This window comes from Cariama cristata, unplaced genomic scaffold (genome assembly GCF_000690535.1).
Source record: "Cariama cristata isolate BGI_N322 unplaced genomic scaffold, ASM69053v1 scaffold17948, whole genome shotgun sequence".
In the NCBI taxonomy this organism is placed as follows: domain Eukaryota; kingdom Metazoa; phylum Chordata; class Aves; order Cariamiformes; family Cariamidae; genus Cariama; species Cariama cristata.
The window spans coordinates 1-12,427 of NW_009630814.1; the positions used below are offsets into that span (position 1 = coordinate 1).

Sequence of the window (12,427 nt, forward strand, 5' to 3'; positions counted from 1 at the left end):
TTTAAAATTTTTTTTTATATATATATTTTAATAAAGGCTCTTGTGTACCTCCAACACCTGTATCATACTACTTCTACAACAACATCATATTAAAAGGCACAGAACTTATTAAGTTTGCAACATAATTTGAGTTTTGGGAAGCTTCAGGTGTGAACCTTGCAATCCACATTACATTTCCAAAGCATCAAAGGAAATTGCCCCATAAGGAACAAAAATTCAGCAACGCTAAAGGATATTCGTTCATTATAAAGCCAGCAGGGAACACTGACATTTTAGTCTAGACCATTTAATGCCAAACAATGCAGGCTGTAAGGTAAGTTCCCCTAGAGTTCCTCTTCCCACTCCTCCTCCCAAACAGATGTACTAGTTCAAACTAATTAACTCAGGAAATGCTTAATCAATTCCTGCTTGACCAAATACACACTCTTTACATATTTCCCAAAGACTGAGAAGCAAGACTGAGGTCTTCGACACTGCAAGACACATATTCCAACCTAACGTTATTGTCTTAGCTCTTTTCTGAACCTTCAACAATTTATCAACATCATCCATGAACTCCAGACACCTACAGTGTGGAATACCAAAGACAATAACCTAGAAGCAGGTATGACACTGCCAAAATAAAGAACTACAGTATTCTTCCACACTTAAAAAACAAAACCAAAACACCCCAAGCTGACAGCCCTTTCATGTACTAATGAAAGAAAGCAAAACCATAAGAATCTTCTGAAATGCAAAGACCACCAAGATAACTTATTTACCTTGATTTCATTGAACAAAGCTGTGTAAGCTATAGTCTTAATGAAAGGAACAAGCTATTTTAAAAATACAGTGTTTTTAAAGGCTACACAAGCTGTATGGCAAATATAGAAGTGGAATTTAAAATTTACTGATATTGGTTAGGTGCGCCATTCACATTGCATTTCAGCTGTTAAGACAGTACTGAATGTGTCACTAACAGACATGATGCCCAGGAAGCGTAACAGCGATCAGCCTAACATTAAATAGTATGTTTTATCCCCAAAATAAAATAAAAACGACAAAGTAATTTCTAAGGGTTCGTTTGCCATATTGAAAAAACTTTTCCAAGTCCCAGTAAAAAAAAAAAATAATTAAATACTGTTCATAAAGTGAAACACACCGACAATTAATCTGTACGTGCAAAAAAGCCCTGGCTGGCCACAAACAGTGACATCGAGTTTTGTCAGGCAAAACAGTTTGCGCGCAGGGGTGGAGTTTGCCTGTTTGCTTAGCCTCAGGACAGGGAGAAGAACCTACCCAATTTTTAATCCTGAAGATCTGATTACTTCTGACAGTTTACTCGAACCGCCCTACACCTCAAGAAATGTAAGACTGCTAATCTCTTTACTCTTACAAAATATGTATCAAACTTAGGATCTTAACGTGATTCACTATCAAAATATAAGCCTAACTACAATTTACATAGAATTCATCTTCCTTTTCGCAGTTCTTCAACATGAAAAAGATGAAATCCTATTTTCACGCAAGTGAACAAAGGTTTTTCTACCAACTACGATACAGTCACACGCTACTCTTGCGCTCTCGCTTGCTTCTCTAGCACTCAGAGATGCCCTTAGGCTGCACTTCCCTGCACACTTATAACTGGCTGTGCTCTTGCTCTGTCCTGGCAGAAAAAGAAAACTCTCACAGCAGAGCTGAGCTGATACATCCCAAGCTATGCAGACAAAGTTAGCCCCGCTACCGCTAACCTAGTTTATGTTGATAATGCTGTGGTGTGCTCTCTCAGTAGTCCTTTACCTGGGGAGCAGAAGAGGAGAACTCAAAATAAAGAAACAGTCTAGCAAAAATGACTTAAAAGAAGGAAGCTCGTAAAATCTGCTTGCATTTCTGCTCATACAAAATAAAAACGTATACTGCGACATTGAACTGTATCTGAAATGAAGCTCAAGAGTGTTTCCTCTACAGAAGGAAACACCTTCCAGACCCAGTTCGTTGCAGCCTTCACCTTTAACGCAAGCGCAGGAAGAGCGCTCGCTGCCCGCCCCAAGAGCCCCGGCAGCACACCAAGAGTGCCACCTAAAGGGCAACGGGAGAACTGCACCCCCAGGGATTTTCATCACGACTGCCTGTTCCAGCAGCCAGTCCTTTCTTGTCCCTTTGCAACTCCATCACAGAGAAGTGGTACCGTGATCCCACAGAAAGAAGCAGTGTCGGATTAAATTGCCCCCCTCCCCCCTATAATTCATCCTTGATATTACACAATGTAACTGTAATTCTACTATTAAGCCTCACTACCTCTCTGCCAAATCTGGAATTAAAACAATCTAGGCAAAAATGAAAAGGTTTCACTTCATTAATATGTAAAAAAACCCCAAAATTTCAGTTTTCCCTAGGGCAAATTGCAGCAGTTTGTTTCTTATAGCAAAAAATGGAATTTACCTGGTTGAAAAAGTGTGCAGGTTCTTAAACATTTGCCAAGTAAAACAAAACAAAACCAAACAAAAAAAATCACGTAATCGCTTATCATTCCAGTGGAAAGACTGCCCTTAAAACAATACATGTGTAACACTGTGCTCAGTAAATCAGTTCACTAACAACTCAGAAGGAAGGGTGTGACATCTTACACTATGAGCTCTGCCTGGCTTAGCTACAACAGAATCCCAGATCTCATGCTATGGCTTGTCATTTTACTGGTTAAATCGTAAACATAGCAACGGAAATACATCTTGTTTCATCCTAATGAAGGTTACTTTAATAAAATTTTAAAAGCACTTTTATTTTATAAAATCATTCTGGCTGCAATTAGCTATAGTCTAAATTATAAGATGTTTTAATGTTTAAAAATCTGTGTCACTACAGTATTAACTATTCTCACTCTCTGACTTAGGATGTTGACTGTTAGTGTCTCAGCCCCTGCTCTGATATAAATTTGCAGGTATTTTCAACAGAACACTACGGATTTCCCCCTCACACTCCAATACTAAGGCTGAGACAATTAAGGCCAAAACTGCAACTAGTGATCAGTCTGAGGCACCTAACTCTTCCATCTTGTAACTGCTCCTGCACCTCTTTCCTTCAACCTAACTCCTGACAAACTTGTTCTCAGAAGTGAACACAAAGCAGCTAAAAGAAAAAAAAAGAATTGCTAGGTCTCAGGTGTAACACTTCGGAAAGAGACACATTTAATAGCCCTCTGTGAATAGACTCGTTAGTATGACCAGCAAGAAATCGTAAGGACTGGTTGGCAAAGATAAGAAGAGAATGCAAGCTTTTTAGAGCAGAGAAGTGAGAAGGCCTGCAGGCAGATACACACTCATCACATCTGTACTCTTAAAAACTGGAAATCGTGTAGGCAATTAAGTGAGGTTATAAGCCAAGCTAACATTCACTGCCTCTCAGCAGAGATCATTATCTGAGAGCTATGCCAACCAGAAATCATCTATTTGTGGCTAACAGCATGTGTGAACAGAGAGAATTTCTGCAAACATCTCTCCATGTATTAATGTATATTGGGTTTGGTCACAACACATTTCTTCCTCCAAGCTTCAGGAGAGGAAAGGGAAGACTACAAAATACAAAGTAGTAAGTCCAGTGAGCAACAGACTGGTAAAATTAAATAGAACTTCCTTGTTAAGAAGTGAAGACCAAAACCTGTGCCCCCTCACAAACCAATACAGACTAAAATTAGAAACTCTGTTAACACACAAAAGCCTTTCCCAGACAGCTGGGATTCACCACTGGGGTCAGAAACACGTCTCCAAATTCCCTCAGCGGACTTTTTCACTGCGGTTTGCAGACCTACTTGTTTGCCACTCATCAGCAGGTGTCAATTCAACTTTTTTGAAAATGGAGAAGTGTGATATAAAACTCAGTCAGCCAATAATAGAGGGTGGGATTTTCTGGCAGTCGAAGCATAGATACCTCCAAACAGTAGTGAAGCTGATCTGTAGACCAAAGGCTACTAGGACACTTGGGGAGGAGGGGTAAATGATTTTTAAAAAAAAAAAAAAAAGAAAAAAATTTCTGACCACCTCAGAGACTCTGCCTCTGGTCTGCATCTGAAAGACTTCATACAAGTGGGCAGAGCAAGGAGGGACAGAACTGCATCCTCATGCTACATGGTGTTAGAAGGGAGGCATGTCAGAGCTTAATCCTTATTTGTAACTCGTGATTTTTAGTTTATCGTTCTGAGGTCTTACTAGTTTTGCGTAAGTCAAAGCTGTCCATCCCCACGAGTTCTTTCAGAATGTCGTTTTTCTTCCTCACAAACTTAAGCTGTTGTTTTTCTTCACCTTATACAGCCTTCACCAATCTGATACTCATTTTTATAAGAATAAGTCTTCTTCAAATCACCAACGTTGTAACTACAATCCCTTTGTTGTATTTTTTAATGTTTTCTCTCAGTGCTCCTTGGCGCTCCTCAAGCTTCTGCAAAATTGCACTACTTTTCTTCAATCCCTTCCATACATTTCTTCTTTGAGATGGTGTGCACTGACTACCCCCTCAGCAAAATATCAGTAACAGCCTTGATGATACCAGCACTTCCACTGAACTCCAGCGACCTGCACCTACATCTAACACTTCTTGTTGCTGTTGTACAGCACTGGTTTCCATTGCCTTATTTATGATCATTTGTTTGCTGTCTCTTGAGTATTTTAAGGCAGGAAAGGGAAGAGCGAAAGTATCCATCCTTTTGTGCTAAGTGGGAAGATCCTGTCACAATTGGCTTGTGGCCTATGGTAGAGGCCTCTTATTTCCACGAATTGCAGGAAATTACACCTAATATTTTCTCCTTTTTTAAGTCTCTTCGGTTTTACAAAGAAAAACAAAAATCATAGCTCCAACCACTTCTGCGTATTATATAAACTTTTAAATCTACTTTATATCTGTTTTTATCACTTGACCTCTTTTGCAGTTATTTTAACATTAGAAAATCCATCTTTGCCTTAAACATTAATTGTGTTTATAAATAAAGGATAAATTCAAAACACTGCACTTCTGAAGCTCACAGGGAAAAAAAAAAAGCAAGCGAAACAGACCACAGAGTCTTCCAAAACTAGCACAACATAAATATGAAATAAGGCATAAATGGCAACATTAAATGGAAACTTACCCTGTTTGTGTGCTCACCATTCCCAAGGAGTTTTTATGAGCTGGTGATAATGTCTGAATTTTGCTCCCACTGGATCCAGACGAAGACAGCGCTTTACTTGAAGAGGCACCTTGCAGTTGAAAGCATGCATGGAAACATAAGAAAATGTAAGATTTTGCTGCTGGAATGATACAATTCATTATGTATTTTTTAATTGTAAAATTCAAAACAAGAGCTTTAGAAACATCAAGATACGAACAAGTGTCAACACACTACGAAAAAGCAAGTAAGTTTCCAGAAATTTACAGAAAATATGCAATTGAGACAATGTTCCATTTGAATAAAAACCATTGCATTTCAATTACTTTCCTCAGAAAAAAAAAAAAGAGGAAAGAAGTCTAGAATGTCAAACTATGTACAAACAGAACACGTCTGACATCTCATGATATCTGAAATCAGAATAAGACCAGTGTTTGCATACTTCTAATATACATGGCTTGACTATGTACTTTCACCAATTCGTGATCATATTCAGCATACAAATTAGTTACAGAATTAAACAACAGAAAAATCTCAGGGGAGAGATCAGTATTTGATACAATTATGCATTACTACACAGAATGATTTTGCAGGTTCAAATCAGAAAAAGCCTAATTTGACCCAAAACATAAACCAGAAGAGCACATAGGATACTCAAGTCTTGCTGGATAGATGCCAACCAGTGCCCCTTCCAACTTTAAATGAGTTTTTACAATTACCATATCAATTTCAACAATACACAGCCATCGTGTATGTAAGTTAAAAAAAAAAAAAAATCAAGTCACAAAGACATTGATAAAAAAATTGTATTATGAAAACCAGACACCATCTTATCCACTTATGTAACACTGAACAACTCCTATGATTTTTTTTTTTACTTCATCAGTTTAAATCACTGGGTAATGCTGTACAAATCCTTCCAGCTATTAAAATTACACTACTTTTACTGCATATTTTGAGAACTAATATTTAGAAAGGAAATGCAAATTTCTTAACATTCATTTCATACCTACAACAGTTTTGCTAACACCACTTGGCTGTGGTAAACGTGATGACGATGGTGATGGTGTTGATCCCACCGAAGGCATCTTCTTAACTGCAGGAGGTTTGTACTGTAACAAAATACAACCTAGAAATTTAAGCAATTAAATCAAATCTATATAACACGACAGGTAGTTATCTCAGGTACTGTGGGAAAACAGATGATGATTACCTACTAGGTAAACTGTTTCTGGTACAGGATCACGCAAATGGTTTCCGCTAGTTTGCTTTCTTATACATACAGACGATACTAGTAGGAAAGATTATCTAACTCAATGGGTTTGGTTTTTCATTTAACTGTATGTCTGTGTGTATCTTCCGCTTTTCTCCAGCTTTTCTCATCTTTTTCCATAGCTGTCTCATGAGATTAACATTATTACCTCATTACCAGTGACTTTTAAAAAGAATACTCAAGAGCAAGAACATCTTTGCCTTTCAGATCTTACTATCAGCTGCTGCTCTGGACCAGCCTCGTCACTGATTCAGAATACCGTGCAAGAATCACTGTTCGTGTCTGTTGAACTCTTCACAGCTTCCAGAAACAAGAGCATTACCACCAAATGAAGACACACATACACTTCAATCCTTCATTTGTTTCCACCGTAAGTTAACTACTGCGGCTTTTACCTTAATACCCCTGAATTCCTCTAAGCCTCTAATTAGCCAGAATACTGCTGTCAGTTGTCCTGTAGTCCTGTACCTTTCTTTGTCCACTTAAGGAAGAGTCTTGAACTGGATTCAGAAGACTTGCACAACAGCAATTCAGCTTTCTTTACAAATACTGCATCTCTACTTCCTGCTGCTCCCCTTACCTGTCATTATCACAAATCTCCAAATTACATTTATGACAGTTCTTGGCTTTGCAACCGCTGCCATCTGATTTACGGATCTCTGCAACTCTCGGAAGAAAGCAAAAACCTCAAACCTCTTCCATGCTTAGTGTCTAATTTCAGTCGAGTGCAAATAATAAAAGTTACAGAATAAAATAGTTAATTCCATTTAAGAGCAACACACTATTTAACAAGCTTGATTTGATGTCGAATGCAAGCTACAAGGTAAGAAAAATGTTGTAGTTCACCTGTGTTCGAGTAGGAAGCTTCCCTTTGGTATCAGCTGCCAATTTCCCCTTATTAGTAATACGTGCTGCTTGTTCCTTACAGAAATTGATGTGTCTGTCAGCTGCATTTTCATTAAATCTCCTCTGACAATATGGACACTGAATGTAATCTTAAAAACATAAAAACCTAACATTAATAATGTGTTTTAAAAAATAAAGTGTTTCAAAGTCTTTTAAAGACCAGCCCCAGCCCCACCCCCACAGAAAATTAAGGTCTCTGGAATTTGAAAATGAAATACAGATTGCTGGGGAAAAGAATATTGCCCACATGTAACACAACAGGTGTTTCTTGTTTGATGGATAAGAATGAGAAGAGTGATTGAGGATCAGAAATAACCTAAGCAAAATCAGAAACACTTTGAGAGATTCTATTCAGCAAAGAAGGTGGCCAAAGAGGTATATGGACACAGCAGGGATAGCAGCTGGAAGGAAGTGGAGAAGAGACTAAACAAACAAACAAAAAAACCCCACACAAACAAAACACCCCAAACGAAACAAAAACCATGCACACAGTTCAGTTTGTTCGAGATATGAAAATGTGTTAAAATCTTTCCCACACAATTAGTAAAAGATAACAAAATCTGTTTCCCCTGGCAATTTTGAAAGGACTAAGAAATACTCACTGCAATACTGGAAATGATCATTAAAACAAAAATTTAAAAAAAATCAGAAATGTAACAAAAAAAAAAAGCATCAGAGGAAATCCAGTCAGAACTAGGAGATACACAAACCAGGATAATTGATGGCTCTATTTTTTTTTCAAGATTAACTTAGTCACATTACAAACAATCCTACTTACAGGAAATATTATTACTAACATCGGGGAAGAAAACAGAAAGGCTATGTAAATGTTTAAAATACTAAAAGCTCCCTCACCTGTATGCTGGAAATATACCCCTTAAAACACACTGCCCTTGGAAAATAAAATGTTTGGAGTGCAGTTTCAGATAGACATTTTGGTGTCTCGAGATATGGATGCTGAATTCCCCAGATGACAGTATTCAAAACCATGTAATCATCACCTTCAGAAGAGCTGGACACTGGCAAAGCAGGTTAAATTAGTATGTTCCTCGGTGGTTTTAGAAATGTATCGAAGAAAATTACACGAGATTCAACAGGCACTGCCTCCAACATTACAGTTAGATATTATACAATCCAAAAGATTTGGATAACAGGTTACTACTCCAAATGTAGCAGATCTGGCTTAAGTAGTTATCCCTTTCAATTAACAAACACTGAGTAAGTCAAATGACGTAGTGGCCACCGAACCATGAACTGTGACCCAAGAAGCGCGAGTAAAGGACACAGGAAGAACACAGGAATCCTTCAGAGATGTGACAGCATGGCAATCTCATGTGATAACACCAATGATTTATTTATTTATTTTTACATAAACTCCACTACTGTCAGAATACTCAAACTTAAAGTACACCTTGAGACAGAAACTCAGAAGCAGAAGAGCTATAATATCTATGTAGTCTAACCAAGACAGGCCCAAACAAAGTTAAAAAAAGACAAGACAAAAAAGCAAAATAGATGAATAAAGGAGCTATGGAAGCCCCTAGATAATAAGAAAAGACACTTCTAGCTGGCATACAGCTCCCTTCCCACAGCAGACTTTCAAAGCCCACCAAAGTAAATGGATCAGAGTGTAGAGGATTAATGTATTCTCTTTTAAGAATCAGGGATCGTATCTTCATCTTTTTGCAAAATGCTTAGCACCAGTGAGCCACCTGGCTATCTGGAAGTACTGTTCGTACTGTCCAGAAGAACTTAGGATTCAATACAAGCTTTATAAAATACAAACTAATCAAAATAAGAGGGTAGTACACCTATGCAGTCAAGTTCAATGTAAATGCAGTGACTTAAGGTCCTTCTTAATATCATGAGGCTGTTCCACACTGCTTCTAAGGAAAAGGTGGGAGAGGAGATCAAAGAACCAGCAACACTGCTTGTTTGCAAACTCGAAGAATGCAATTCAGTAGGAAATATTAAGACACAACTCTCTTCTTTTAAAGGAAAAAGACTAGCAGCTAGTTAGAAACGGGCATGCCAAAGACAGAGCTGAGTAGGAGAGGATGGATACACTCCACGATACCACGCGTAATTCTCCCTCTCTCCTACATGTAAAGTGGAAAACGAGCAACAGTAGCTGCTCCTGCTCTATTTTTGTTCTGTTCTATTTGTGAGAAGAGAATCCACTGATCAATTTGTGCATCTTCTCTTCATTCCTGGTTCCCTCCTCCTAAGTCTTACCCACTGCAGCAGGATGAAGCCAGATGACTAAAAACAGTGAGACCCAGCTTGGAAAAAGTAAAAAACGGAAAGAAAAGAAACAGAGGCACAGTATCTTTCTCTTCCCTTTACCTCCTGTCTGCTTTCAAGGGGGCTGAATAGTTACTTCCTTCGCTTCAAACTAATTCGTAGTCTCTGGAACCAACGAAGCGCCATTTTAGGAGCTTTTCCAAGGTGGATTTAGTTCTGGGCTCTTCTGCTTGTAATTCAGAACGTATACGACTAGATTATTAACGATCCTTTCAAAGTTCAAGCCTTGTTTCTTATCCACAGCATTAGCTATTGGTTTTACTTTACTTTAAAATGCATATGGCATTTCAAGATAGTGTGTACCAGATGCTGAATAACATGACTTCACTTCTTACTTTGAACGCACAATCATGAATGCACAATCCTAATACCGGACTAACATGTTTCCTGTAGAGAAACAAGGTGGGAACACTCATATCCTCACTTGACCATAGACAGACAGAAGCAAACAGATGCTTTCTTCTGTTCTTCTCTATTTTTCTGAAAATAGAGCTGATTAAACGGTTTAGCTCTTAGGACAAGCGGAAGAAATATCTTCTCCAACCTATTAGCACATCACAGAAGTTAATGGAAAAGTCTATTTCCTTCTCTCTCACATCAGACTGCTTCAACACTTTACCTAGCCTCAGTTCTGAAGGCACCCAAGGACTGCTGCTCCCTTGTTAATACAAATCCCACATATCTCACGTACTCAAAGTGCAAGCACCCCCACCACATGAGGAAGGGTCATGTGCACACTAGAGCATACACTGCGTACATGAAACTAAACGTCAATTCAGCAAGAAATGGGAGAGCCTACATTTGAAGAACATAAGTCGACGTGCATTCCTACAATGTAAACAGGTTGTGGGCATCCAGCGTCGGCAGCTAATTAAAAAGGTGGTCTGCTTTTTCTAGACAGAAACAAGGTGTTGAAACAATTTGTCCAGCCTATGGTTTATAAGACAGTAGCAAGCCGCAAGTTTGCAACAACTACCTTTTGATGCATTAAAAACAAAGTCACGGGTTTGAAAGCTACACAAGGTGCTAGCCAGCCAGACCCACAGTCACAAACCAGCATCTGTATAGGGATAATGAGAGTGTCATCTTCAAGAGCTTGTGAATATTCCTTTCCAATTCAAATTTTACAAATTAAGTTAAAAGAAAATAAAAATCTCTAAAGACCGCAATTGTTTTACATACCAGGGTCATATGATGGTGGAGGTGGCGGAGGGAGTTTTCCATCTTTAAGATTAAGTCCTTTGGCTGCTCGTATAGTTGCTATAAATTCCTCGTGCTTTCGTCTCCAGTTGGAAGGTTTTTTGGGTGGCTCTGGCTAAGAAGCCAAAAAAAAAAAAAAAAGAGCTTTATACGTTTGAAGCTCTTACTTCAAGCTAAGTACATGCCTTATTTTAGTACACAACATTATAGTTAGATTTCTTCCAGATCGTAGTTGATCTAATTATCACGAATTGCCAGCAGAAATGAGCCTTATTATAACGCATATATAGCTTGCCTAAAATGTTCATGTGCACAGTAAATTATAACATACCCGTGGCTTAAGAGGTTTTACTGTGGGAATGTCAGTTCCTTCTGCTCTCTGTCGGCTGGAATCGAATGTCTTCCTTTTCTTGGCAGAAGTTTTTTGGCAAATGGGTCCATGCTTCTTCTACAAGCAGAAGAAAACCCAGAACTTAGCTTTGAAAACATAACCTATTAACATGTTATTTCCCTCTTTCTCGATATGCCAATCAGCAAACAAGGCCCAAGGCTTTCACTCAAACATTTATGCCAGCCATTACTTTTAAAATGGAACTACAGGAATTCACAAATGCATATACAGGGTCTCAAAAACTTGGGCGATGAAGAAGAAAAATAGGAAACATCTGCTCCTTGCAAATAAAAAATTGATGGTAAGTAGGCAGCATTTGCATGAGGTGGCAAGACAAATTGGAGGTGTCTGAAATCCATGTTCATAGTTAAGGCTAGACCAATTTCTATTAAGACTGAAGAACACAGTATTTTGAAGATGGCTACAAAACACTTCACTGACTAGTTGAGGCTGCATATTGCTAGGGCTTACACCTGCAGAGGCAAGGAATGGTTCTGTGACCCTAGAGAAAATGCTTTTAGAAGCATGTATTTTCAAAAAGTGATGAGATGCGGAAAGAAAACTCATTTCCGTCTAAGGAGCTTCAAAACTGAGACAACTGGAATTGATAATTATTTGCGAAAAACACTCACAAAAATCCCACCAAAACCAAGTATCTAGATCTACTTTTTTAGCTATAGTGAGCATTGCTTAACTCTTGTATCAGTTTATCAGATCTAAAAGCCAATAGTGCTTATACCACTTACCAGTGCTGCTGGAAAGAAAGTCCTTCCGCAAATCCTACATGGCAACAGATCTCCTGTTTGCGCTGTAACCTCACCTTAAAAAAAACCCAACAACATATTCCTATGAGAAAATTTGTTTAAATGCATCATAAAAATGTCTTCCTAGATTGCTAACCTCATATACTTAGCAAGAGTAACAGTTGTTACTGTAAAAGTATGCATTCTTTGAAGCGTGCAGAGTACACAGATCCGAAAGGAAAAAACAATACACAAGTCCTTGCGTACTTTTGGAAGCAGTCAGGCCCAGAAACATGCCACCCTCAATTCTGATAATTTACAATATTAAACTCTGCACCTTTAGAAGGATGCCTGTATAACAACATGCAAATAACAGAATCACAGTAAATCACAATGACAGCCCAAGCACACACCAAGAATAACGGTATTTAGTGGGCATTTCTGTGTCTTTGGAAAAGAATCACCTGTTACAGTATCAAAAGTCACATCCCATCACT

At 38.4% G+C, this 12,427-nt stretch overlaps 1 protein-coding gene across 1 annotated transcript; it reads right to left on the minus strand.

The window, feature by feature from the left end:
* Positions 1–5,095: 5,095 nt before the first annotated feature.
* Positions 5,096–12,007, minus strand: ZC2HC1A (zinc finger, C2HC-type containing 1A; the record flags this gene model as incomplete). Its single annotated transcript, XM_009705721.1, has 6 exons — positions 5,096–5,204; positions 6,123–6,225; positions 7,233–7,381; positions 10,779–10,911; positions 11,128–11,244; positions 11,934–12,007. Coding segments are annotated over 6 exons (685 nt in total), but the record flags the coding sequence as incomplete, so codon positions are not given.
* Between the last annotated feature and the right edge of the window lie 420 nt (positions 12,008–12,427).